The 24,416-nt window shown below is 41.0% G+C and overlaps 1 protein-coding gene across 1 annotated transcript in view; it reads right to left on the reverse strand.

Annotated features, from left to right (window-relative positions):
- The window catches only part of LOC111238137 (protein jagged-1-like), a 45,979-nt gene that overhangs the window by 11,816 nt on the left and 9,747 nt on the right, over positions 1-24,416 (reverse strand). The window contains exons 3-6 of the mRNA XM_022767537.1: positions 10,940-10,997; positions 5,194-5,442; positions 1,819-1,879; positions 1,073-1,203 (exon numbers count right to left, since the gene is read on the reverse strand). Of these exons, the coding sequence (XP_022623258.1) occupies positions 1,073-1,203; positions 1,819-1,879; positions 5,194-5,442; positions 10,940-10,997 (499 nt within the window). The remainder of the gene's footprint in view (positions 1-1,072; positions 1,204-1,818; positions 1,880-5,193; positions 5,443-10,939; positions 10,998-24,416) is intronic.

A 24,416-nucleotide genomic window follows, 5' to 3' on the forward strand; every position in this document is an offset into this window, starting at 1 on the left:
AGAGCCTTTCTGAATGCACAGAAACAGCTTAGGACCCCACCTAGCTAAGAGTGCCCAGCCCAACCCCGCTCACATTCACCTTACCCAAGGCTATCGCCTTTCCTCTGCACAATACACCGTCCCGTGGGCACTCGTTTGTGCTCCCAGATCCCAGCTCCCACAGTGGGACAGAAGTGGGAGGTGGGTGGTTATATTCAGGGATAATGTTGGAGGACCTTTGCTGCAGTGTGGTGGGAAAAGTTTCAGGGAGGAGGGTGGAGCCTAGAGGGCGTTTTGTCTTATTTCATACAGAAGATCAGAAGGTGTGGGAAGACAACACCTTTCAAACGAAAGTCTGTCTCTCACACAGACAGACTGAGTTCTTGACCAACAAACAATACACTGCAAAACAATACACAGTTTTCTACTTATGGAGTTTAGCTGTGGAGAATCTTGATTGTATTAAATTCCAACAGTAAAAAAAAATTCTGATGAAAAATGTGCTATTATGCAAAACAAGAAGTGATAAAAACACTGATGTGACTGTCATCATTCACCATGGTGTTTCCAGTGATAAGTACCTCAGTATTTGCCAGCTCGGTGAAAGATCCGTGTCTCTATTCTAATGAGCTCTCTGAATCTATCAGTGTGTTTGTGAGTTTAAAGAGCAATGTGTAGTTTAGATTTCATACACCTATGGGTTCATAGACAGAAAAAAGGAAAACATATGTTTTATAGGCCATAAAGGCAGAGTTTTAAGTTTTTTATGACTGTGTCGTGGAGATTTTCAGAAAGTCAACTGGCTTTTTCCACTCTGTTTTTTATTATGTTGAATTATTGGTGGAACTGTTTTCCTAAGAGGAAAAAAAACAGTGGTAGTTCTTTGTGTATTTTAAACAGAAGAATTTATGTTTCGGGTGAAATGATGGAGGTTAGGATGAGATATTTAAGTGAGGCTCATTAGGATCTGACAGCAGCTGCAAGATCCTCAATACAAGTAGCTCCATTTACATGTTTGGGATGTTGAATTGAATTGAATTCCTCATTTTTCTTTCATCTCTCCAGCAGAAGCTTAACAGAGCACATATCTGACCTTTGTCACACAGCAGTCCTCCCCAGTTGATGTCGCACACACACTGCCAGGGCTCGGTGCAGCTCCCGTACACACAGCCGGGGAACGTCACACACTGGTCACACAGAAGACCTGTCCAGCCATAGTGACACCTACAAGAAATGAGAAGAAAGACTTTTGTTGTAATGTGGATTTGATTTATAGTAACTGTTTTGTGTTTTGTTTCTGCTACAGCACAACTAGACTGGAAAAACATGTAGGTACACCTACACATACATAATTTCACATATGCAGCTTTTAACTTCAGAAGTTCTATTAGTGAAGAGAGTTTATCACTCCAGCAATTACTATGGCGATTTAAGAGAGGAAATAATCAGTTCGTTCAGGAAAAAGCCGCACCTGCTGCATGGCTGCAGGATTTCTTTAGATTCCAACCCCGGTGCAGAATAAAAAATAAAAGAAAATCCAGGATAAGATTCAAAAACAACAAAACATCAATATTGCATTTTGGCTGCCCCAGAAACATCGGGTACCATTTGTGACTGACTGGAGGAAGAGTGTTTAGAAAAGGTGTCCTGCTAAATTGTGGGGTTATCTTGTACTGATTGATGGGTTGACTCTGCTTCACACTATGAAATGATCTATGAAACTGCCACTTTGCACACTGGGGCATTGATGTCAAAATTATATCATTCAGCCTTGGTGTCTGCCACATAAGTGCCTATAGTGGTAATTACAACATTTTCTTGAGTGATCTTCTGACTTACTTGCATTCTCCAGGTAACGTACAGTAGCCATGGGCCTGATGACACCCCTGCCTGCATACCGCTGTGAACAAAACAGGGACACACACAAAAAGGATCTGTTAGAGACTAGAAAATAGTCACTGTGAAACAGAAATGACATTCAGTTGAGTTACTGGGCTATAAAATCAGCAGTCTACGTGTGAATACGCCTGTTAGTTAAACAGAAATTCACACACACTCAGTTGTGTTTGTGACATGACTTTGGTCAGTTGTTCTCAAACTTTTTCTGTTATGCACCCCAGCAAACAATAATTTATCAATCATTAACAATAATACAGACAATCAATTGTTGGTGTCACCACATTAATCATATTCACACAACTTTAAAGGGGCTATCTGTACGCTTTCTCTGCCGCCAAACATGGTTTCTTGTAGGAGTAGGTGGTGGTGATTGTTGCTTGCCAAGACCTTCAGCCTTTTACAGGACAAGAGGTTATAATACGTCCTCTGAGCAACGTCTTCAGGGCAGTTTGGAGGCTACAGTGACTCGGTATCGGAAAGTGACGAGATGGACAGCAGCTAGCTGGTTAACATGCTAACTTCAGTAGAAGAAAAGACATGATAGAGACAAGGGTGAACATTGGCGTTACTTGACACTGCTGGAGACAGCTCTTGGTGAGTAAAGGAATGAAGTTTGATGCTGAACTCACAACGTTTCTTCTAGACTGGTAAGTAAACAACTGTTAATGCTAACATTGGCTATGTAGCAATAGCAAAAGTTACAAATAGCTCATTTAAGTCCAATCAAAGAAGAACAAGAACAACATTCATTATTTTGACTTGGGAGAGAACACATTTCTCAGTGGTTAGCGCTAGTGGTAACATTATACTCACACCAGATAACTCGCCTAAATTAGCTTACCAGCAGATACAAACAAACTGTGTAAAGCTCCTATAAGATTTGCCAAATCAATTGCATCAGTTAATGTTGGGCTTTACTTTGATGTAACCAGCCATCAGTGGTGCACAACAGTGTTTTTGATATGCCTGTAGTTCTTTTCACTAAGTGGGCGATATCATCGTGACAGACATTCCCGATATCTCATACTCAGAAGTCGGACGCTGATGTTTCCCACGCTGCTTGTAATTTGAATGATATGAACAATGCTACTTTGTGAACCACTGACGGTGATGTAAAGTAGATCATCCATGTCGGTAGCAGGTGCTGTCACCTAGGAAAAAAAAACTAAAAAATGTAGGAAGACTGTTGGAATATGTGTCTTCTAACTAACTCTGTGAAGAAAAATCTTCATCTAACTGAAAGGACAGGTTCACATTTTTTAATGTAAATTGTCAGGAGTGCATATGAACACTGAAACAGATTTTTCTTGCTGTAATTGTTCCTCCTGTTCATACAGGCCATTAAAAAGCCCCCTCCTAATGCACTTACTCAAGTGGATTGTTGTGTGTAAAAATATATTCAAAAGTTCATCTGAAGCTAATATGAGGCCCCAGCCAGCCCAGTTATTTTATTCAAGGGGGTATCCATAAAGGTTTAGCCTTTTTAATATATAATGTCTCTGCAGCTCAACAGGGAAATACAAAAAGGTAAGTTTATACTAAAAAAGACTATAATTTTGAAAATTATCCACTTGATTTGACTAACTCAAACTACTGGGCAGAACAATCACAGAACAATCACAGCCCCATCACTTACACTGAGATTGCATTAAGAAGAAATCTTTTCATGGGCAGAATGAACAGAAGGAATGATCACACCAAGAGAAAAACCTGTTTCAGTGTTCATGGTGGTACCTGACTAATGTTTTGAGACAGACTTGAAAAATTGTGAACCTATCCTCTAAGTACGTTGCCTATATTTTATTGTGAGATTTTCTAGGTAAAAAGTTTTTCAGAGTTTCTAGCTGGAGAAGACTGAAAACTGCCTGAACTTCATCATGATCATTAACCTATAGGAGGTAACAGAGGGAGCCTGGCAATGTTTTCAAACTTCCTGCTTCTCTCCGGTCCAATCAGTGACCTGCTGGGGAGGAAGTCGGATGAAGTGAGACAGGGGCGGGATGGGCAGGGCTGCAGGATGTCCTTAAACTAGCTATGTGTCCTTCAGGGTTCCCATGGTTTCCACTCTGGTTTCCTCCATTAACTTTTACCATTTCAATATGATGGCAGTGCTCCGAGGTCACACAGTGAGGTTGTCCAGCTGATGAGTCATGGGCAGACGGAGAATAATCCCTCACACACATACTGTCCACTAAAGCTACATGATGTGTATTTACTGGAGCGGGTCAATGTAATGAGTCCTGAAGGCTGTCAGTATTCTTCTTAACAGCAGAGATGTGCATACTCACAAATGATTATTCTTCTATTTTTGTGAGAACCATCTTGCATGTGGTCATTTTTGGACAGTAAGGACATTCATGAGGCCAATCATCACTTTGTCAAGTGGTTGTTGGAGGGCTACAACTTGGTTTTAGGCTTAAATATGCAAGTAGGTATGTGAGTTAGGTTTCAAAACAACATATCCAGCAATTTAAAATGATAACACAGGTTCACGGATGATGAAGCTACAGGTCAAGTTTGTTTGAACAGCTTTTAATCACAATAACAGTTTCAAAGGGCTTCAGGGGGCAAAATTACACAGGAAAACAAAGACATCATCATGGAAAAACCTTTTAAGAAACCTTGGAAAGTATCACCGAAGAGGAAATCCCCTACTTGGACCAGTGGAAAAATAAATGGAAACCAAAAACATCTTCAAATTTTTCTCATCAGTAGTCTCAAGTCATGTTGAGGCCACTGATGAGAAAACATTTCTGCGTTAAAGGACAGAAATGTTTCTGATTTCACTTGTGGATTTGAAATATTCACCCACTTTTTTGCAACTGATTCTAGATCGCTCCAGTTATCACAGTAACATGTTTGATTTATTTTTGCCTGTTCAATTTATTTACCTATTTATTTGTATTTTAATATATTTAATAGTATTTTAAATTTCTCTGCAAAACACTTTGGGCTTCTTTGTTGTATTAAATTCATAAATTTACTTGCCTTGACATTATATCACATAATTAAAAATTCTCATCATAATGTCATGGAAACAAAAGGTGGTGGCAAAGCTATTCAGCTAGACATAGAGGGAAATTATCTCAAATGATCTCTTCAAGAAGCTGGAACCAGGGTAAGTTTGACATTTTTGCTTGAAAAAGGATGGGAACCATTAATCAATTTTCAAAATAGTTGCTTTTCACAGCTCTGTATCTGACTTAGCCGAACAAATATAAAGACTTACAATCATTTTATTCACAAATTTTACATTTTTATAAATTTATACAGGAGATAATGGTGTGTTGTAGTAAAACAGGTTTCCTCTCTCACCTTCTTTGCACTCCGGCCCCGTCCAGCCGTCCATGCAGACCTTGGAGCCGCTGGGGTCACAGCTGAAGTGACCGAAGAAGTCATCACGGGCGCGGCAGAGCTTGTTGCAGAAAGGTCCGTAGTAATTGGAGTCACAGCGAAAGCGAAGCCGGTACTCCAGGCTGAGAATCCGTCCGTGGTGACGATACGTCTGCCACTGTTCACCAGGGTTCAACATGGAGGAGAGGAGGACTCGCTCAATTAACTGACCTGAGGCGGAATGAAAGAAAGAAATATTTTTTCAAACTGTGCAGATTTGAATTAGATGAATTAGATCCACTGTGAGTTGGTATTCTGTTAGCATTGAATCAAACCAAGGGGTGTTACACTCGTGGGGAAAAGGAGTCATGGCTTCATTAATAGATCATTTTGAAAACTAATTTGTCAACTAATGCTTAAACACCAATTTATAAAGTCATTATAAAGTTAATATGGTAAATGTGTTAGCAAACAGTTGCAGTATGTACACATCCAGCAGTTACAGAGCAGCATTAGCATTCATTTGGAGTCGTGCTTTTGGCCCCTCTGAGAGAAATATGTGTCTCTTTAGCAGTTAAATGTTCCACTGTGTTCACCAGCTAGTTTCTAACAGCGTCTGTCAGTCGTTTGGTGCTGAGCAGGTGGTGTACGCTGGATTTTTGAGCTTTTCCAATGAGAACTTCTGCCTGTGGCTGCAAACAACACTGATGAGAGGAACTCCCAGCTAATCCAAAAATAGGCAAAGAGGTGGGGCGTGCGTTGAGCTGAGGATCCAGTGAATGCCGGTTTGTGGCAAGCATACACTCAACCACCTGTCACTCAAAGTTGCTCTTCCTCAATTATGCAGAACTTTTAGCCTTGATAAAATTTTAACAGGTGAAAGAGTTAATTAACTATAGAGACCAAAACCATTTTTTGTACCAAGCTGTAAACATGTTTATTTTTCCTGTAAAGGTTTGCATTTTAACATGGGGGTCTATGAAGATTGAGTCGCTTTCGGAGCCAGCCTCAAGTGGCCATTCGAGGATCTTCGATGTTGTCTTCATTTTTCAGCCCTGGAGGTTGCCACTTGGTTAAGACCCAATGTAGAGCTGAGAGGAACTGCAGAGTTGGGTGTTAATTCTCACTGGGTTTGTCACCTCTTTCACATTACATGAAGCCAGTTGGTCTTTTGTTAATATAAAAACATGGATCACTGCAGCTTTAAACGTATCGGGCTCTTTGTTTGCGCAGGTCACTTAAGCAAGCAATTTGAAGACATTTTATGACATTTTTTCTTATAGTGTTATGATCTGGGTGAATGGCTGGGTGAATTTGCACAGAGTTTCTTGTGCATAATATCTTAGATACATCAATCAGAATCACAGCACTTGACCAGACAGTGAGAATTTGAGCAGAAAACTAAGAAGAAAACTATGTATGAATACCGATGGAGACAAGAGCCAACTATAGGACCAGACAAAAGGGGTCAGGGGTCTACAGGGAAGACAGGGGGCGGCCTGAACACCAGAGAGGACCAGACGAGGCCCGGGGCAGTGCTGGGGCAGTGGCTGCTGCTCCTGACCCCCGGAGGGGATTTCCCAGAGGCGTTGTTGACCCCAACTCAGTAATAATCTCCTCTGACAGGGTATTAAGATATAGCACTGAGAATATATGTGTGTGAGTGTATATTGGTGTGTCTCCATGTATGTATGTGTGTTTTTAAGAGATGGTGGTAAGGATAAAGGGAAAGATTGTGAGATTGTAACGCAGAAAGGAAAAGCCTCGTTGGAAGTTAAGCCAGTGATGGAGAGAGGGAGAGTGTGTGTGTGTGTGTGTGTGTGTGTGAGAGAGAGAGAGAGAGAGAGAGAGAGAGAGACAGACAGACAGACAGAGGCAAACAGAGCCAGAGAGGAAGGGAGGCAGCTATTAGCACACACACATAACAAACCGCCTGATGGAGAGATGAGATCACTGTGGTTTGACACAAAGGAATGAAAACAGGGGCACATATTGGCCAGTGTGTATGTGCGCATGCTTGTCCATGTGTGTTTATGTGTGTGCGTGAGTGTGTGTTTAAGAGAGTAAAAGAGGAATGGGAACAGAGCGGACACTGAGCTCAGCCGTTGGGTCCGGTTTCCCAAAAACTCATCACGCCACTGCAGGGCATTGTGGGTTTTTCTCTAATCTATGACTCTGGAATGCTGAAGGGCTAATTTCATCGTCACCATCTCTCTCCCAGAAGAGAAGAACGGCAGAAGTGAGAAGAGTAGAAATAATAATCACATTATCAACCATCACAGCGGGGCGTGTGTAACAGAGTCTGATTTCTTCTCTAATTAAATGATATGGCACAATAACAAGTGAGCACAAGTACAGAGAAAGACGGAGAGAGAGAGAGAGATGCTAAATATTAGATGGCAAAAACAGCAGCAACAAGAAGCCCTGAGCTTCTTTTGAAATCACACTTTACAGAATGGGAGCAGCAGATACACAGGGATTGTAGCTGCACGTAGAAAGAACCCTTAAATCTCTTTCCCTGGCCTCTGGTGATTGTCCCCCACTGCCTGGTATTATCTGTCAAGTGCCTGCCCCCGAGTGTGGCTGAGAAAACACTGCAGGAGAGAAAACACCTCTATTCCATATGCCATGAACCAACATTTCAATAGACCTACGGAAACCAATAGATGAGCCAGATAGTGATTCTTGCTTTTGTTTTCTGTTTTGATTCTTCTGTCCCAGTGCACTTATTGTCATCTGGATAAAAGCACTAAGTCTAAACATGTGTCTTGAATTTTATAGACAAGCTGGTCTAGATTATAACGCTTCTAATATTGAATTCCACTTTCTCTCCAGCGGTGGTGGCAATTTTGTGGCTGTGAGTGCTTTGTCGATACAATTGTCAACACAGCAGCACTCAGAATGACCCTATAAATATGTGAACACAAGGATGAACGTGGAGAAAATGAAACGACAGCTATCTTAAGATAATTCCAGTTAATTACTGCACCAAACTGGAAAATTAACAGTTCCCGGTGCGGGGTTTGTGAGAGACCACTAGTAGTGCCACTTGTGAGAGAAATGTTTTCACGAGTGGGCTCCCATTTCGTTAGTAGCTTGTATGTACTGTGAACAGTTTTGTCAATGGTTTCATGCAATTCCACTTATCAGCTTTGGTAAGTGTAATGAGCAGAGAAATAACACAAAGAGGAAGGGGACTGTGATGTAGTTTTCAAATTCTTCCAGCTCTGCAAATGAACTCAAACATTAAAGGTAGCTTTAAATGCTAAGATCTGGGACTGTGGTGAAAGTCAAGAGGTTTGAAATAAACCTCCTGGGGCCCATTTGAACATATTTGCAGAGTGAAAGCTGCGATTTGCAACATGAAATAATTTCCTCTTGCTCACTTTGTCCCGACTCAAGACATGTATCAAAAAGTGCAATATACGGTATATGCACTTAAATGGACAGCTTGACGATCTTCACCTAAACATGGCCAGTATTCCCTCAGATATGTTGGTGTAGGGGTAGAGCTATTGCCAAAGTACACATTATCAAGAGCTCACTAAATTTAAAAAACAATTGTCATTGCATTTAATTCATGATGTCTAATTGATTATTTATGATGTCTGCTTCTTTTTTTCTATTATATTTGTATTTTTTTGTGTTATACTGACAGATGTTTCTATCATTTTGTCCACAACATTAAATCAATGAGGGTAGTCTAAATAACAGAAAGACCTCTCTGCATAATGCAACACAGCACCACAAACTACATCTCTAAAGTGATCACAGAGTTGAATCAAACCTTTCTAAAACCATTTAAATAAAAATGGAATATTATAACCATGAAGGGACGATTTCTCACAGGACTGTTGTATTACCTTTAGCTAGGTGCTCCTAATTAACTGCCAAATGTGTGTAAATGCAAACAAAGAATTCATTTAGTGGTACATTGGTGAGTGTCACCATAAGTGAAAAAATGGGGGCCAACACTATGAAAATTAAACCAAAGTTGTAATGAACCAGGAGAATCCTTTAAAAGACAAAGGTATGCTGCTGCACATTGACACTAACTATATTTTATTTAAACAAAACTCGGTGAAGGTCACACTGTCGGTGCACCAAGAACATCATATTTTCTCACTATTTCCAAAGACTGTTTCAGAAGGTACAGCCATACTGGGTAATCCTTTCTGATTAGCAGCAGGGCCTGATAAGTCCATTCAGACTGCTACAGGACGCCTGTGTTTGGGCTGAGCTAAGCTGTCGGCCTAGTGAACGGCTTTAGACCTGATGTAGAGGCTGTCAGGAGCTCAGGTGGAAATGGCACATAATGCAAACAAGCTGGAGGACAGAGGGAAGGAGAGATGGAAGAGGACAGGAGAGACGAACACAGAGAAGGAGGAGGATCGCTGGTGCAGTCCTCATTATCTCATCATCTTTCAGATATGACTGTGGTCCCTTCACCGGTAGAGGAGGTAGAGGATGGTCGGATGAAAGGGAGGACTGTGGCATGACAGGAATGAGGAAGGCATAGGAACATCTGTTTCTGTGTGTGTGTGTGTGTGTGTGTGTGTGTGTGTGTGTGTGTGTGTATGTGTGTGTGTTATGCTTTTTATAGCATGCAGCTCAGATTCCCTGTCATGGAGCTTTTCCTGATTATGAGGAGAAACAACAAGGAGACGAGCAGGAAATTAAAGGGTCTGGATAAAAGACCCTCTAACCTCGCATGATCACAGACATAAAGACACAAAGGATATTTTCACATTGTTTCAGTATGTTGAACCACACATACTCGTAAACAAGCACTTGTGTTGTTTGCCTCTATGAAAACGTTGCTTGATGAAAATTGTTTTCTTGGTGAGACAGGGAGAGAATACTGCCCTGCAAAGTCAAAACACATTAGTCTGACTTTTTGACGTGTTTTACCATAAACACATCATTATGCTGTAGAGTTTTTTTTTTTTTTTTTTTTTACAAATGTCAAATTTCCAAAAAAAAAAACAGAGGTAAAAACAAAACTGATTACACTATGCTAGCCGACCTCAGAGCTAGCCTTAGCTAAAGCTAATTTACCTTTCTAACCTGTAATTGAGAAATCAAATGTGATGCTGCAACACCTGTGGAGTGTATAAAACAAAAAAATAACACCAACTAGCATGCTAAAGGCTAAAGTAGCTTAGATGCCTTTGACATAGTTGGTTGAAATTGAGCTATGACCAGAATCTGACTTTTCAACATCTGTTTTACCACATAAAAATTATTGTGTCACAGAAACAAATAATTTATCAAAAGTTAACATGTTTCCAGGAACTACAAAGAGGAGGTAAAAACCAAAGCATCATGACTGCATAGATAGAGCTAGCCTTAGCTAAAGCTAATTTGCTGTCTTTTTTTTTTTACCTGTTTCATGAGGTTGAAAAATCAATGTTATTGCTCCAACGTCCTATAATTAAGTTTGTTTCACCACATTAATAAGCAGCACTTGGCTAAATACAGTCATAATGGTGAAATGGTGTGACGTTAACTAGCTAGTTATGGAAGGCTAACTAGCCTTGTTTAGAGGGCTGTGGGTGGAGATTATCATAGAAAGGCATAAAATTAAAGCTATGTCCAAGGAGATGGAGAATCATATACATTAAAAACATCAACACAACTTTCTCAGTCAAATGTCACGCCCACAGACACACAAATACACATGAATTAAATACATAATTAAATACAGACACATAAATTGCAGCTTCACCTGATTCTGATGTGTCGTTGTCGCAGTCCAGAGCGTCCAACACCAGAGAGAAGGACTTCTGTGAGGAAAACACAGAGAAAACATCTGTCAAACATTCATGAGTCACAAATGTAAATTTGAGTTTAATATCACATTAAACAATAAAAACAAAATAAAAAAGCCTGAGTCTTCAACTACAAATTCATAATCCAGCTATGTCAGATTGAGGTCATCCCCTGGTGAATTCAGCATTTATTGTGTTCATCCACACCCAGACTGTGAGACAGCTTTTAAAAATGAAGTCATCTCTTAAACTCCTGATGTTGTTTTTGTAGATAAAGCCTCAAATTATGTTTTATTCCCAGAGATGGGCTGTGTTTTCACCTGAGCGTGAATTAAGCTTTTCCTGCTAAACTGAGCAGCACCCTTATTTGAGCCCACACAGGCAGTGTTTTCTTCTCTCACTATTGTCAGAATGAATATAACCCCTGTTTAAATCCTGCACACTTGAAATGAACCAGTGGATTCAAATAAAATATTTAAAATGAATGTGTTTGTGCGTGTGTTTTTCTATCTTTGCTCTCAGCCTTGAACAAAAGGAAAACATCAGAAGAAATACACTGCCCAGAAAAGCCAAGGCTGCAGCTGGATGCTGCTTCAAGAGAACTTCTACCTGCAGCCTCACAGAGAACGAAAAGAGGAGGGCCGTTACACATTACACCACTGTGGTGACGGAGGACGTCCAAAAAAACCCTGTTTGTTTTAATGAACACACTCTGGGATCCTTTGTTGTGCTCTTCTTTTACTCTCTGACAAATCTTTGCTGCCTGTACTATAGCTTGCAGATTACTGTTGGATGGTTGGGGCAGATTGTAGCATGCATTTACAATCTACATGACTGAATTTGAATATTTATTAAAATTCAGAGCCCTATGTAGAGATAACATCAGCCTATATGCGGCTGTCCCACAGTACAGTCCGGGACTCAGGCATGAGCTGGATATCTTCAAATGATGACTTTGAGCTTACAGATATATCACACTCTTGAGAGATAACAAAGGACAGGTGTTTTTTTCTTCTGTCTTGCTCTTTTCTGAAGCATTTGTTCATCTTATAGACCAGTGATGAATAATTCAGACCAACGCTTTCCCCAACAACTCTCTCTCTCTCTTTCTATTCTTGCACCATTCATCCATCCATCCATCCCTCCCTCTGTGAAACGCCCCAGTGCCTGTCATGCAAATCTCTCCACCATGTGCATTGTGGGTGAAGTTTCTCCTGAAGGACTGCATAGATGTGTAGTCACGTCTTTGCTGACGGAGTGTACTGCCAGAGGGGGGGATGAGTGGGAGGAGAGGAAACAAGGTAGGGAGTAGGGAGAGGTGATACGCACAGGAGGTGAGCGAGGTGTGAAGTGAAGGAGAGATGGATTTGGAGGGAGGTTAAGGGCAGGAGGTCTGCACCATCGCTAAAATTAGCTGGAGGCGAAAAGAGGCAAGGGGCAGAAGAGAAGGTTGAGGGTTGTAGTGGAGATGCAAAATGTTAGGGGAGAGAAAATTGATGTGGCAGAAAACACTGAGTCAGGGATTTGTGTCCAGTATGTCTGTATTCAACAGATAAGGAGATGGGAGGAAAAGGTGAGCAGTGTAATTGTACAGAAGGAGAAAAAGGAGTGAGAAAAGGGGTAGAAATAATTACTCAGGGAGTTTGTAAAGATAAAGGGCATAGGAGGACAGAGGAGAAATGCAACTGCGGCAGCTGTGGTGGAATAACCATTTGGACTCCTGGCGTTTGTCAGATTTTCAGATGTGATGGAGAAAAAGAACAAAGAGGTCAGAGGGAGGTGAAACAAAAGGGTCATAAGATAAAAGGGAAAAGATTAGAGGAGAAGAAAAAAGAAAGGAGAGTTGATAAGATAAGAAAAAGGTAGTAGGGGAAGTGGAAGAACACCCCCACACAAGTCATGCTGCTAATGAGATGTTCTGGGTTGCAGAGGGCTCGCAGCCAGTTCATTAAGGCCGGCAGATAGCAGGTAGCCCACAGATGGACCAGCTGGAGTCGGTAAGCTCCGGCTTAAAATTCTCACCTGATGTATTCATGATTTACATCTGAGCATGGTGCCATCCTGCAGCCCATTATGATAACATTAGTTCTACACAGTAGCAGTGGTGTAAGAAGAACTCATATCCTTTACTCAAATGAAACTGCCAGTACAAGAATACTGCATTACAAGTAAAAGTCCTGCAATCATAATTAAATAAAAGAACATTAATATTATCAGCAAAATGACCTAAAGCATCAAAAGCACATGTACTGGTTTTGCATAAAAAAATGTCCTTGTACTGGTATATCTATTACATATGACATTATTAGACTGTCCCTTTGGTGCAATGAATCATTACAAGTGATGCCTACTACTTTTTTGTACAGGTTAACAAGCCAAAAAGGTTGGAGAGCCACATGCTTATCTAAAACTCGCACAACACTGTCAAACACATGATGGACAGAACCAGAGATATTGTCTTTTTTATTCCACACTGTTCTTCCTTGTCAAACCTGGCGCCTACATTACCAACAATGCAACTTGACCAACCTCAGTTCAGTCAGAGATTCAAGTGTGTTATGCTAATAGTGGCTAACGTAGCCTCTGGCCTCCAGCCTAAAGTAGAGATGAGGCATCTTCACTTCTTTCTAACTTCACACCTTCAGATTTCTCATAGTCTTCGGCCAACGCTGACTCAAGTAACATCACTTGTAACAGACACTACAGACTGTGAACAGACTTTGATGTGTAAAGTTGGTGGAGTTCCCCTTTAACAGTGTATATTCTATAAGCTTTTTATGTAAAATCCTAAAATAAAAGGTAAGTAGTGGAGAAAAACTCAAAGTTCATCAGAATGAATTGCAGTACAGTGTTTGAGAAATTTTACTTATTTACTGCACAGAGTTAATGTTACTGCAGTGAATCATCAGCACGTCTCTCCTACAGCAGATTGGTAAACGTTCAGTGGATAAAACGCTGTTGGAGTTGGAGCGTTCTGACGATCAGGCTGGTTATGATGAACTGTCCACTATTACAAAATGCAAACACAGCATTGCCTCACTGCTGGCCTGCTCACGGACCTCTTAGCCTTATCAACTTTCCAATTGCCCTCCTTCTTCTCTCACTCTTCCTTTTATCCACTGTATGCGCCTCTCCCTCTTTCCGTCTGCACCTTCCTGCCAACTACTACGGCAGGTTAAGACCTGTGGGAAGTCCAGAGACTTTTTCGTTTCTTTTGTTCTCTTTTATTCAGTCCCCCCCTCCTAAACACACACACCCTAACCTCTTCACCTACAAGTGCGCACAGCAAGGTAAGTCATGATACAGTCATCGATACAGGAAGGGTGTATCTGTGGTCAGCCCTGTTGCTAAGATTGGGGTTTGTATGGAGGCCGTGAAGGGTCACATTAACGATGATTACCAAGTTAAAATCACAACAACAACCACTGATAAGACTGTGTAAAAAGATCACCTACAATAAGCCCTTCCTGGCAACCTTTCCAAAACACACACTCACACAGACACCATAGCAATTTGTTTTTCAATGCCAAGGTGACATCAGAAAGACGGATGGACATTAGGAGCCCAGGCCAGGCGAAGTGACCTCATAGTGTGTTTAAGAATAAAACAACACGCACAGAGAGGAAAATCAAAAGGTAAACATGACAAAGAAGGGGCTGATAAGATCACAGTCAACGGTGAAGTGATATTTTTACCTCCTTCTGACACAAACAACATCTCTGTGTTATTTGTGCCATTTGAGGCGATAATTGCCAACATGATGACAGCAGGGAAATGACATAATGGGAAAGCTGTGCGTGTGTGTTGTATGTGCTTGTGTGTGTGTGTGTGTGTGTGTGTGTGTGTGTGTACTAATCATTTTAGAGGAGATGGACTGAAAACTGGTCCAGTGAGGACATTAGTCCCTCTCAAAACAGTGATAATGAACATCATTTAAAAAATGACAGGCATTATTTTGTCTTCTGTTTCCAACATTTTACGGTTGACAGACACAATTTCATCTTCACAATAAATCAAGGCTAAGAGTCTACAGCCACGTTAGCAGCTCTGTGAGGTTGCATTTAGACACAGTGGAGATTTGATGTAAACATCAGCATACGAACATGACAATGCTAAGATGCTCACTGTCTTAGTTTAGCATGTTAGCTTATAATATTTGCTAATTAGCACTGAACTAAAGTACAGAATGAATGTCTGTACAGAATTTCTTTGCAATCCATCCAGTGGTGGATTGACTGATTGCCCAGGTGGGACTAATAACACTAACGATGGCTCCGTTCCAGCAATTAATGCAATTCAATGCAACAATTTTATAATCAGTTATTAGTTACAGCTGCGTCTGACAAGTCAAAACGTCTGCTGTGAAAGATGTCCGTTGAACTTTATTCCTTTATGGTGTATTACGTGTATTGTTTAAGTCACTCTGCACAAAAGTGTTGAGTTTGAAACATGGATTCAACCATGTGGTGCATTTTTAGCTGCATTTCAGTGTTAAATTATTCATTTGTATTACAAAAACTTGTAATACTGATCAAAATCAATATCTCAACATATTTTGATAACATGTTATAGTTTTTTTTTTATTTTCCCGAATATGAATTTGTACACAACATGTGATCAGATAAACCTGTTGTTATGTTCTGAGCAAAAAGTACAAATGGATATTTGATTCCCTCTGCCCAGAATCACTTCTTGTCTGTTTCCTTGTCTCTCCATCTAAATCACTTCCACTTGGCAGCATTATGGATCATTTTCTCTGCAACATCTGAGCCTGACATCTCTGCTCCTGTACAGAAACAGCTCATTTTCAGTCAGATCTCACTCTCATTGTTGCCAGTCATGACCTCTGCAGATGGCACTGACGGAGAGAACAGGGGTTTCCCTAAAAAAAAAAAAAAACACCAAAAGATGAGAATTAGCCCAGATGATAAATCTGCCCTCCCCTCAGGCTGTAGGCTGTCTGGCCGTCTGGCCCTGTCCCTTTGCCTGCAGCCTCAAACCAGTCCAACTGTGGCAAAGCTCAGGATTAGAGCGAACTATTCTAATTCAAACCACTGGGCAGACATTTGTGATGGCATGCCAAATTCTATTAGGTAAAGGTTTTAAAAAAGTCAGCCTTGTTTTCCATCCTTCAAACTGCTGCCACTGCCTCTGCCACTGCTCCATTTCTCATTCCTCCACCTCAGTTCCTCAGCCTGACCCCTTACTCTCTATCCCTCCCACCCCTATTGGTGCCCCTCTTTTCCCTCCACCATCCCTCCCTCCATCCCTCTCACTCTCTCTCTCTCTCTCTCTCTCTCTCACAGACATACGAAGGGTAGGATATCCCGACAAAGCCAGGCTGTACAAACACAGCTCTACGACAGGAAGGACTCCCAGCCCTGAGAGAGGAATTTCCCCTCAGCGCTCACACACTAATGCATACATGCTTACACGCACACAGCCACACACTCGCATGCTTGAGTTCACGCACATGCACACACACAAAAATGAATCCAATATTACCCTAGCTGGTACCAATATGTATTTTTCCATATACAATGCTTTCATTCAGGCCTGAAAATATTAGTCTACTTGCTACAATGGATATTGGAGTGGAGGCAAAATGAATATGTCATTGATTATTTTAAACAACAGGATTTGGACTTTCCTTTAATCATTCAATAACAGCTATTGTATCATCTGAGCCCTGAAAGTAACAAAATGACTTTTCTTTTTGCTGAAAACAGCAACAAAAACAACAAGAGCAGTGAGAATGAACCAAAACAGTCAATTTTTGAACCAAGAGCTGAAACTTAATACAAAGCTCTGTAGAGCCACGGGGAGCTTGCAAATAAATGTCACATTGATACATGTTCAGAAGCCCTGCTGTGAAAGCAATTAACTGGCCTTTATTTTCCATATAATTAGAACCAAATCATATAATTATATTTTGTTAGGAAACTATTAGCAAATTACAGAAGAATTACAGACTGTAAAATGTGTTACCACAAAATGAATGATTACATCAAACTGTATACATTCTCATTTCATCATTTTAATGGTCTTTGCACACATTTAATCATTTATCTATTCCCTATTTTCACCAGCCAACACTTTCTGCTTCCTCACATTTTCCTAATCCATACAGGCCTACTGTATAACAATGAGAGATGGACGTGTTCATGTATACAGAGCAGTGATTAGTTCAGGGAGACAGATGCTGTTTTAATCTAAATTTAATTTATCAAGAGATTGGTGCTTAAGGGCAAAAACTTTAAAAGCTTTCCTTTTTTAACAAACTAAAGGAAAATTCTCAACCTTTATATTCGTTTCAAAACTCATCAATCAATATTTTTGACTCATCTGATAATCTTTTACTGTCTTTTGCTTGTGTTGAGGCTCCACAGTTAAACAAACAATAGAAATCCTAAGCAAATGTCAAACTCACAGCTCCAAACTCGTCCACATTCAATTAAAAACTTCCTGCAACATAAAACATCAGTCAGCACAATAAAAACCTTGTACACACACACAAGCAGGAGACTAATTGGCAATTACACATTCACTGTGTCAATGATGAGGAAAATTAAACTACCGACAAATGTTTAACATTCATAATCTGCAACTGTTGTTTTTATACACCTGCCACATCAGAAAGCTCGAGTACTTAGAGACTCACACATGTGAAAACAAGCTAAACAACTCTCTCTCTCACACTCACACACACACACACACACACACACACACACACACACAAACGGTTGTCATGACAGCAGCTGTGCCTAAGCCGGATTGGATGGCTGACACCTCACCTGCACTACCAATTAGTAGTGGAGGTAACCACAGTAACAATGCCATTACTATTCCAGAGACAAAGCTCCAGGTTTATATCAATTTAAGACAAGTACACAGAGTAAACATGACTATATGACAATCCGTGCATGTCGGCACCATGTTGTCAGTTTCATATTACTTGTATTCAAATGCAAGGAGTACTGCAAGAAGTCAAAAATCTGAAAAAATAATACATTTCAGATTGGTTTCCACTCGACTGAAGTATAAAATAAAATGTTATCTGACCACTGAGGCTCCCCACAGACCCACAATGTGAGCAGGCCCGTGTCAAACATGATTATTGTGTCATTGATTGATTCTTGGCTGATAATAACAAAGAAAAAACAATCTCTTTGGATCTAAAGTGGCCAGTTGCCCAGGAGAGTAAGAGACATGATGTGATGGTGCTTAATTTGTGAATTTCATAAGTCTCTGCGGATATGAGTCAATGCAAGCCATCTCTCTGCCCTCAGGTGGAAAACACACACACACACACACACACACACACACACACACACACACACACACACACACACTGCACGAGACAAGGAATAAGACCCCTGGTGTGCAGCCGTCCACCCCACCCTGCTCCAATGACCCCGTCTCTACAATTACATGTCTCTGTTCTCGCATTCTCGCCGTCTCCTCTGTTTTTCTTTCATTCTGGACATAATTAGCATCCGTCTTTATTTTCCCCTCTTTGCCCTCGCTAGCTTTTTCATTTACCCACAACCACCACTGCTACCACTGTGTCATTGTTCCGTCTTCCTTCAAAAGTCTCCGTCTCCACTGGTGGATGCAGCTTTCAGCACCTTAACTTAAGTAAAAGTGGCAATACAAGAATGGATAAATACCACATACTAGTCATGTACTCAGAATCTTATTTCAGTGAAAGTAGAGATGTAACTCAGTTTTTCTGTTGTAGCTGCGGCGGTGCAACCAGTTTGAACTCTTTTATCTACAGTTAGTTTAGTCCAGTGATTGCCAACCAAGGGCTCAAGCCCCCTTCAAAGGGTCACAGGATAAACCTAAGGGTTCCTGAGATGATTAATGGGAGTAAAGAAGAAAACGTTCTGTGTCTGTGCTCATTTTTTTGGACTTCATGTATTACTGTGCAGAATGATAGTCGCCTCATCACACATCTGATGTTTCTTCTGCCGATTTTCTTCAGTGGACGTCATGATTTATTCGCTTCGTTTCCATTGCACTTTTATTCACGTACAACATACAATACATCAACGTTTCCACCTCAGCCAAGCATAAAAACGTTTTTTTGCCGATGAATGAAAATGACAAGGAGCTCCAGCAAAAAACTGTTATAAGCCAAAGACATTGCATTTTATAACCTTCTCATTAAATCTTAATCTGCAAAGTAACCAGTAACTACAGCTGTCATATAGTGGAGGAGAAGCAATCAGTGGTATCACATCGAAATACTCAAATGGAGTAAAAAAAGAAAACTGTATTTAAGTAAAATACTTGAGTAAATGTACTTAGTTACTTTCCACCACTGTCTGTCCCTCAGCATCCACACTCTCTCTCTGTCTCACAGTCACATTGCTGCAGGGTTAATTGGCTTACACACTAAACTACTTCAAACAGTTTGGAACAACAGAGGCCTCTTGACATGACGTGCCCTCATCCCCCTGCCCCAACTCCATCCTGTCCTCCCATCACCACCACACCCCCTTTTACCTCCTGCTGCTTGTGATTCTCTCAACAATGTGAGTAAGCCGTTATGACACACACACACCCCCACCCAAAACACCTGTGCCCCTCACTGAGATCATCCACTAACCGCCCCGCACCCCCCTCCCTTATCTAATTCTCACTTCCTTCTTCTTCACAGAGACTCCCCTCTGCGGTGCTTACATCAACTTTACCCTTTCGCTCATTAATCTCAACTGTTTATATCACCCTCCACCCCCCGCCTCACCCCCCGCCCCCGACACAACCCAGACTTGACTGCCCTCATCCCTACCGAACCCCCCCCCCACCTCCTCTCTGACTTCCGCAGGAAATTACCTTGTCTAGCCACTGGACGCTTCACATCCATGGCTGCATTTTCAGAAAGAGGCATTATGAGTGAGAAAATAGAACAAGTCTGGGTGTGGTGTGTCTGTCTGTGAACAGAATAGTGTGTGTTTTCAGATTTCTAAAGTCTTGCAAAAGTAGAGATATTTTATTGGACTTTCTGTGGTTTTGGTGTTGGTTCCCGGACATCTCCACTTTTTGTGCTGAAGTGTGAAAATAATGTAAGCAAGGTTTCTGTTCTTCAGCCATGGCATCAGTCAATCAAGCTACTGCAAACAAACCTACTGAAGTCAACAATATAAAGAAAATGCCAGCACTCACAGTTAAATAATGTTATTATTTAAGACGTTTCAGCTACAAGCCATCGTCAGCGTAAGAAACTGCTTTTGCAGCTTGCTGTCTTGCGTTGCTGATGTGGAGCCACACCTCCCTCTATGAAGAGCTCTGGGTGATTCACTCACAGATGTACCTCATCAAGCAATCAAGTCTAAACCTCACCTGTATATAAATCGTCTGATCTACTACTGTTTCTTACACTGATGACGGCTTATAGCTGAAACCTGCTCGTTGATTGCCCCATATTAAATAATAAGACTATTTAAGTTTAAGTAGTTTTTGGACTTTTTCTCCATGACAACACGTCTATTGGACTTAAGCTTGATTGTATTTTGTTCATTGAATCTTGTGGTGAAAATGGTGTGTCGTTGGACATGTGTCTTCATCTTCCCTCACAAACGGCCGAAAAGGCATGAAATGGCTTTTTTTGTAGAGTGTGCTAACCTGCTACTAAATGAAAAACAGCTGTTGCAGTGATATATGGATCCTAAAATGCGTTGAATAGACAGAATTAGGAGACTTACAGCTTTCAAACAATGTACAAATTGTTCTTACTGTGACATGTTAAAATGCCTTAATTAAAAAAAGCAGATCTATTCTTAAGGCTTGGTTACATTCCTATCCTGTTAATATTTACTTTATGTTCCATTCACTTCAATTGAATCCTGTGCGATCAACAAATCAAAGCACAAGATTTCTGTTTCGATGTGATGTTTGGTGAGGTCATGCCAATGTTGGCCTTTGACCATGTGCATTTGTATGGTGGGTCATTAGAAATGTTGATGATGTGGTTGGAAAGTCACTATTCTAGTGTGTGCTAAGTGTAATGTAAATGTAACTTTTAGTACTACAGAAAGTTTAGTGCAACTAAATCATTTCCTGCAGAGCTGCACCCACATTCAACCTGAGCAGAGGTTTAATCAGCTGGAATAAATGAAAACACCTGTGTGGGTGTGCAGGACCTTTAATATTTGAGTCATTTAACAGGCCTACGCATGTTAAGCGCTGGAGATGTTCTCTCCAAAAGAGGTTTTTAAGAGTCATGAAGATCTTTCAGTTAATTACTCACACTCTGCACATAGCCTAGTTCAAGAGGGAGAGTGTGAAAGCATGCACAGTAATGTAAGTACTTGTGATTAATTATTTTTCTTCCCTGCAAATGTGTGTATTTGAGTATGTGAGGCTATTTCTTGGCTTGGACCAGTAACCTCCTGTAGTCTCTGCTGGTTGCCTGAGCGCTCTAAGGATAAAAAAGTGTTGTAGGTAAAATATGTATAAATAAAACTGAATTGACCTGACTTGCCTGAAACTGACGTGGCTGCAACAGAGCCAAGAAATAGAGCCAAGAAATAGTCTGGCACAAAACCCCCCCAAAACAGCAAAGAATAAACACACGTGTTAATCAGTGAGCTTTAGAGGTGCAGGTAGGCAGATTTAGATCTTGTTACCCTGTCACAGAGCCAGGCTACCTGTTTCCCCCTCTTTCCAGTCTTTATGCTAAGCTAAGCTACATGCCATAGCCTTACACAGTGTCTACACAGGAAGTCAAACATGAGCACCCTGTTATCAGACCAGCAGCAGCACAAGCTTCAGTGCTCCATCTGTGTCTACTGAGTGTACGTCACCCAATCTTTGACAGTGCTCAGGGCCCAAAACACAATCACTGTAGTTATGTGATTGATGGATGGATTGATTGGTTGATTGACTGTATAGATAGACACAGAATTAATGCATAAAAAGTGCCACGCATTACCATAAAGAGGATTAAATAGCTTCTCTATGATCTGATAAGACAGGCGGAGTAAAATGGGAATCATAACCAGTAAACCCGTCAGAGACAGAATGAGAGCAGGGGGTTATAATGTGGTGATAATGAGACACACTGATGTAAGTTAAACATACTGTAGTCAGGGACATGAGCGCAACAGACCAGAGCTGGAGAGGCATCAAGAGATACGGTTGAAATCATACCGAGGACTCTGGTGAGAACATGTTTCACAATATGATGGCTCAAAATGTTTGTGGTTGCTCCTGTCGAGCACCGGCAACACAAGAAACCACAAGGAGAAGAGGAGGGAGCGTAATCCACAGGGACGGGCTGTGGTTGAACATCGCTGGAAGGCAGTGACACCGAGAATAAAAGGTTTTAAATGAGTGGTTCGAACGAGAGCACGAGAGAGATGAAGGGTGAGAGATGTTGGAGGTGGAGGGAGGAGGGTGAGGAGATATGACAAGAAGAGAAACAGATCAATGGCACTGAAAGGAAACTAGTTGCTGTAATTACACCTGTGTGTCCTTTTAAAAGATCACATACCTGTAATCTGCATTCAGTGACACACAATGACATATCCAGAGACAGGGACAGACTGTAATTTCACAGTGATCATGTAAATCAAGGTTCCTTTGCCTTTTTTTTCCTTATAAAGAGGCTCCTACTCTCAATCCAATTTGCACACAAATGAAATCATTAAAACATGCTTCCCTTGAGATGTTTACCCCCGAGTTATTAACTTATCTCTAAAAAACACCAGCTCTGAATCCTGATGGAATTAACCCTCTTTGTGCTTTGTGTGTGTCTATAGTGGGAAAACTGAAAAGGTTATAAGGAGAAACATGTGTGTGTGTGTGTGTGTGTGTGTGTGTGTGGGGGTGGGGGTGGGTGGGTGCATGTACGCGTGCACATGCCTATAGGTGTGTATGTACAAACGAGGTGCACAGCAGTATCGGCGTACACACAGGTATGCAGAGCTGCGTAGGAGAGTCAATTAGGGGACAAAAGAGAGGAGAGCACAAACGACAGGAGGAGAAAGAGTGAAAGAGAGACTCTGGAGAAAAAGAAAGCTTCAACTATGCTGCTCTCCTTTCGTTTCCCTTCACTGACTTCCCCTTGCTTGGCTCCCACACAGCAGGAATGCACAGGCTACAACTGTGTGTGTGTGTGTGTGTGTGTGTGTGTGTGTGTGTGTGTGTGTGTGTGTGTGTGTGTGTGTGTGTGTGTTTGTGTCTTATATGATGGTATAGAGAGTCTCTTCTGTTCAGTTTTATCGTGGAAAGTAGCTAAGTATATTTACTCAAGTACTGTACATAAGTGCAGCTCTGAGGTACTTGAACATCGCCTCATTTCAGAGGGAAAGTCTGAGCTTTTTACCCCACCACATGTATTTGACGGTTATATAATTAGTCCTACTAGTTACTTTCAGGTACAGGATTTGACATAAAGTTTGACATTTTGGTAGATGATCGATGACACTCTCATGTCTGCATGGTAAATATGAAGTTAGAGCAAGCAGGTTGTTAGCTTATCTTAGCATAAAGACTGCAAATAGGGGGAAACAGCCAGTCTGGCTCTGTCCAATGGTAGCAGTGTTTCCATTAGGTGACTGCTTGAGCTAATAAATGACAAGATCAATTGTTCCCAACCATTCTGGCCTGTGACCCCTTACAAAATGAATTACCACCTCACAATCTCCTCCACAAAATCGCCACATCCTGAGTTACAGTGTTGAATAATGGCAAGTGTGTTTTTGCAGAAGATTATGATGTCACAGTGAGGTTAACGTTTGATTATTTTCATATAAAATGTCATCACTTCATTATTTTATCCTATTGGGTATTTTATGTTAAATTGTGTCATAATTAGCACATGGATTAGTGAGTTAAGGCCAAAAATGTGTTTTGTGAGGTCACAGTGAGCTTGACCTTTGACCACCAAACGCTAATCAGTTTATCCTTGAGTCCAACTGAAAGTTTGTGCCAGATGGGTGTTGCTGATATATTACATTCAGAAGAACGTGAGGTCACCATAATGTTGAACTTTGACCTTTGACCACCAAAATCAGTTCATTTTTGAATCCAAATGGACCTTTGTGACAAATGTGAAGTTTCACATGAGGAGTTTCACATGAGGAGTTCCCAAGCTATTGCGTTCACAAGGCAAAAAACATGTTTTGTGAGGTCAGTGTGACCTTGACCTTTGACCACCAAACTCTAATCATTTCATATTTGAGTCTGAGTGAATGTTTGTGCCAAATTTGAAGAAATTCCCTCAAGTCGTTACTGAGATATCACGTTCACAAGGATGGGACAGACGGACAACCCAAAAGCATAATGTCTCCGTCCCTGGCTGTCGCCAGCGCAGAGGCATAAAAACACAGTGTTTGTCTGGGGCCTCTTCTCAAGTTTCTGATGAGTTGTTAGCCTTTCACCAGAGATGTTTTGCCTCTTAACTTCTCAAATGTTTGAGACCCA

Source organism: Seriola dumerili, unplaced genomic scaffold (genome assembly GCF_002260705.1).
Source record: "Seriola dumerili isolate Sdu_G_001 unplaced genomic scaffold, Sdu_1.0 BDQW01001195.1, whole genome shotgun sequence".
Taxonomy (NCBI): Eukaryota; Metazoa; Chordata; class Actinopteri; order Carangiformes; family Carangidae; genus Seriola; species Seriola dumerili.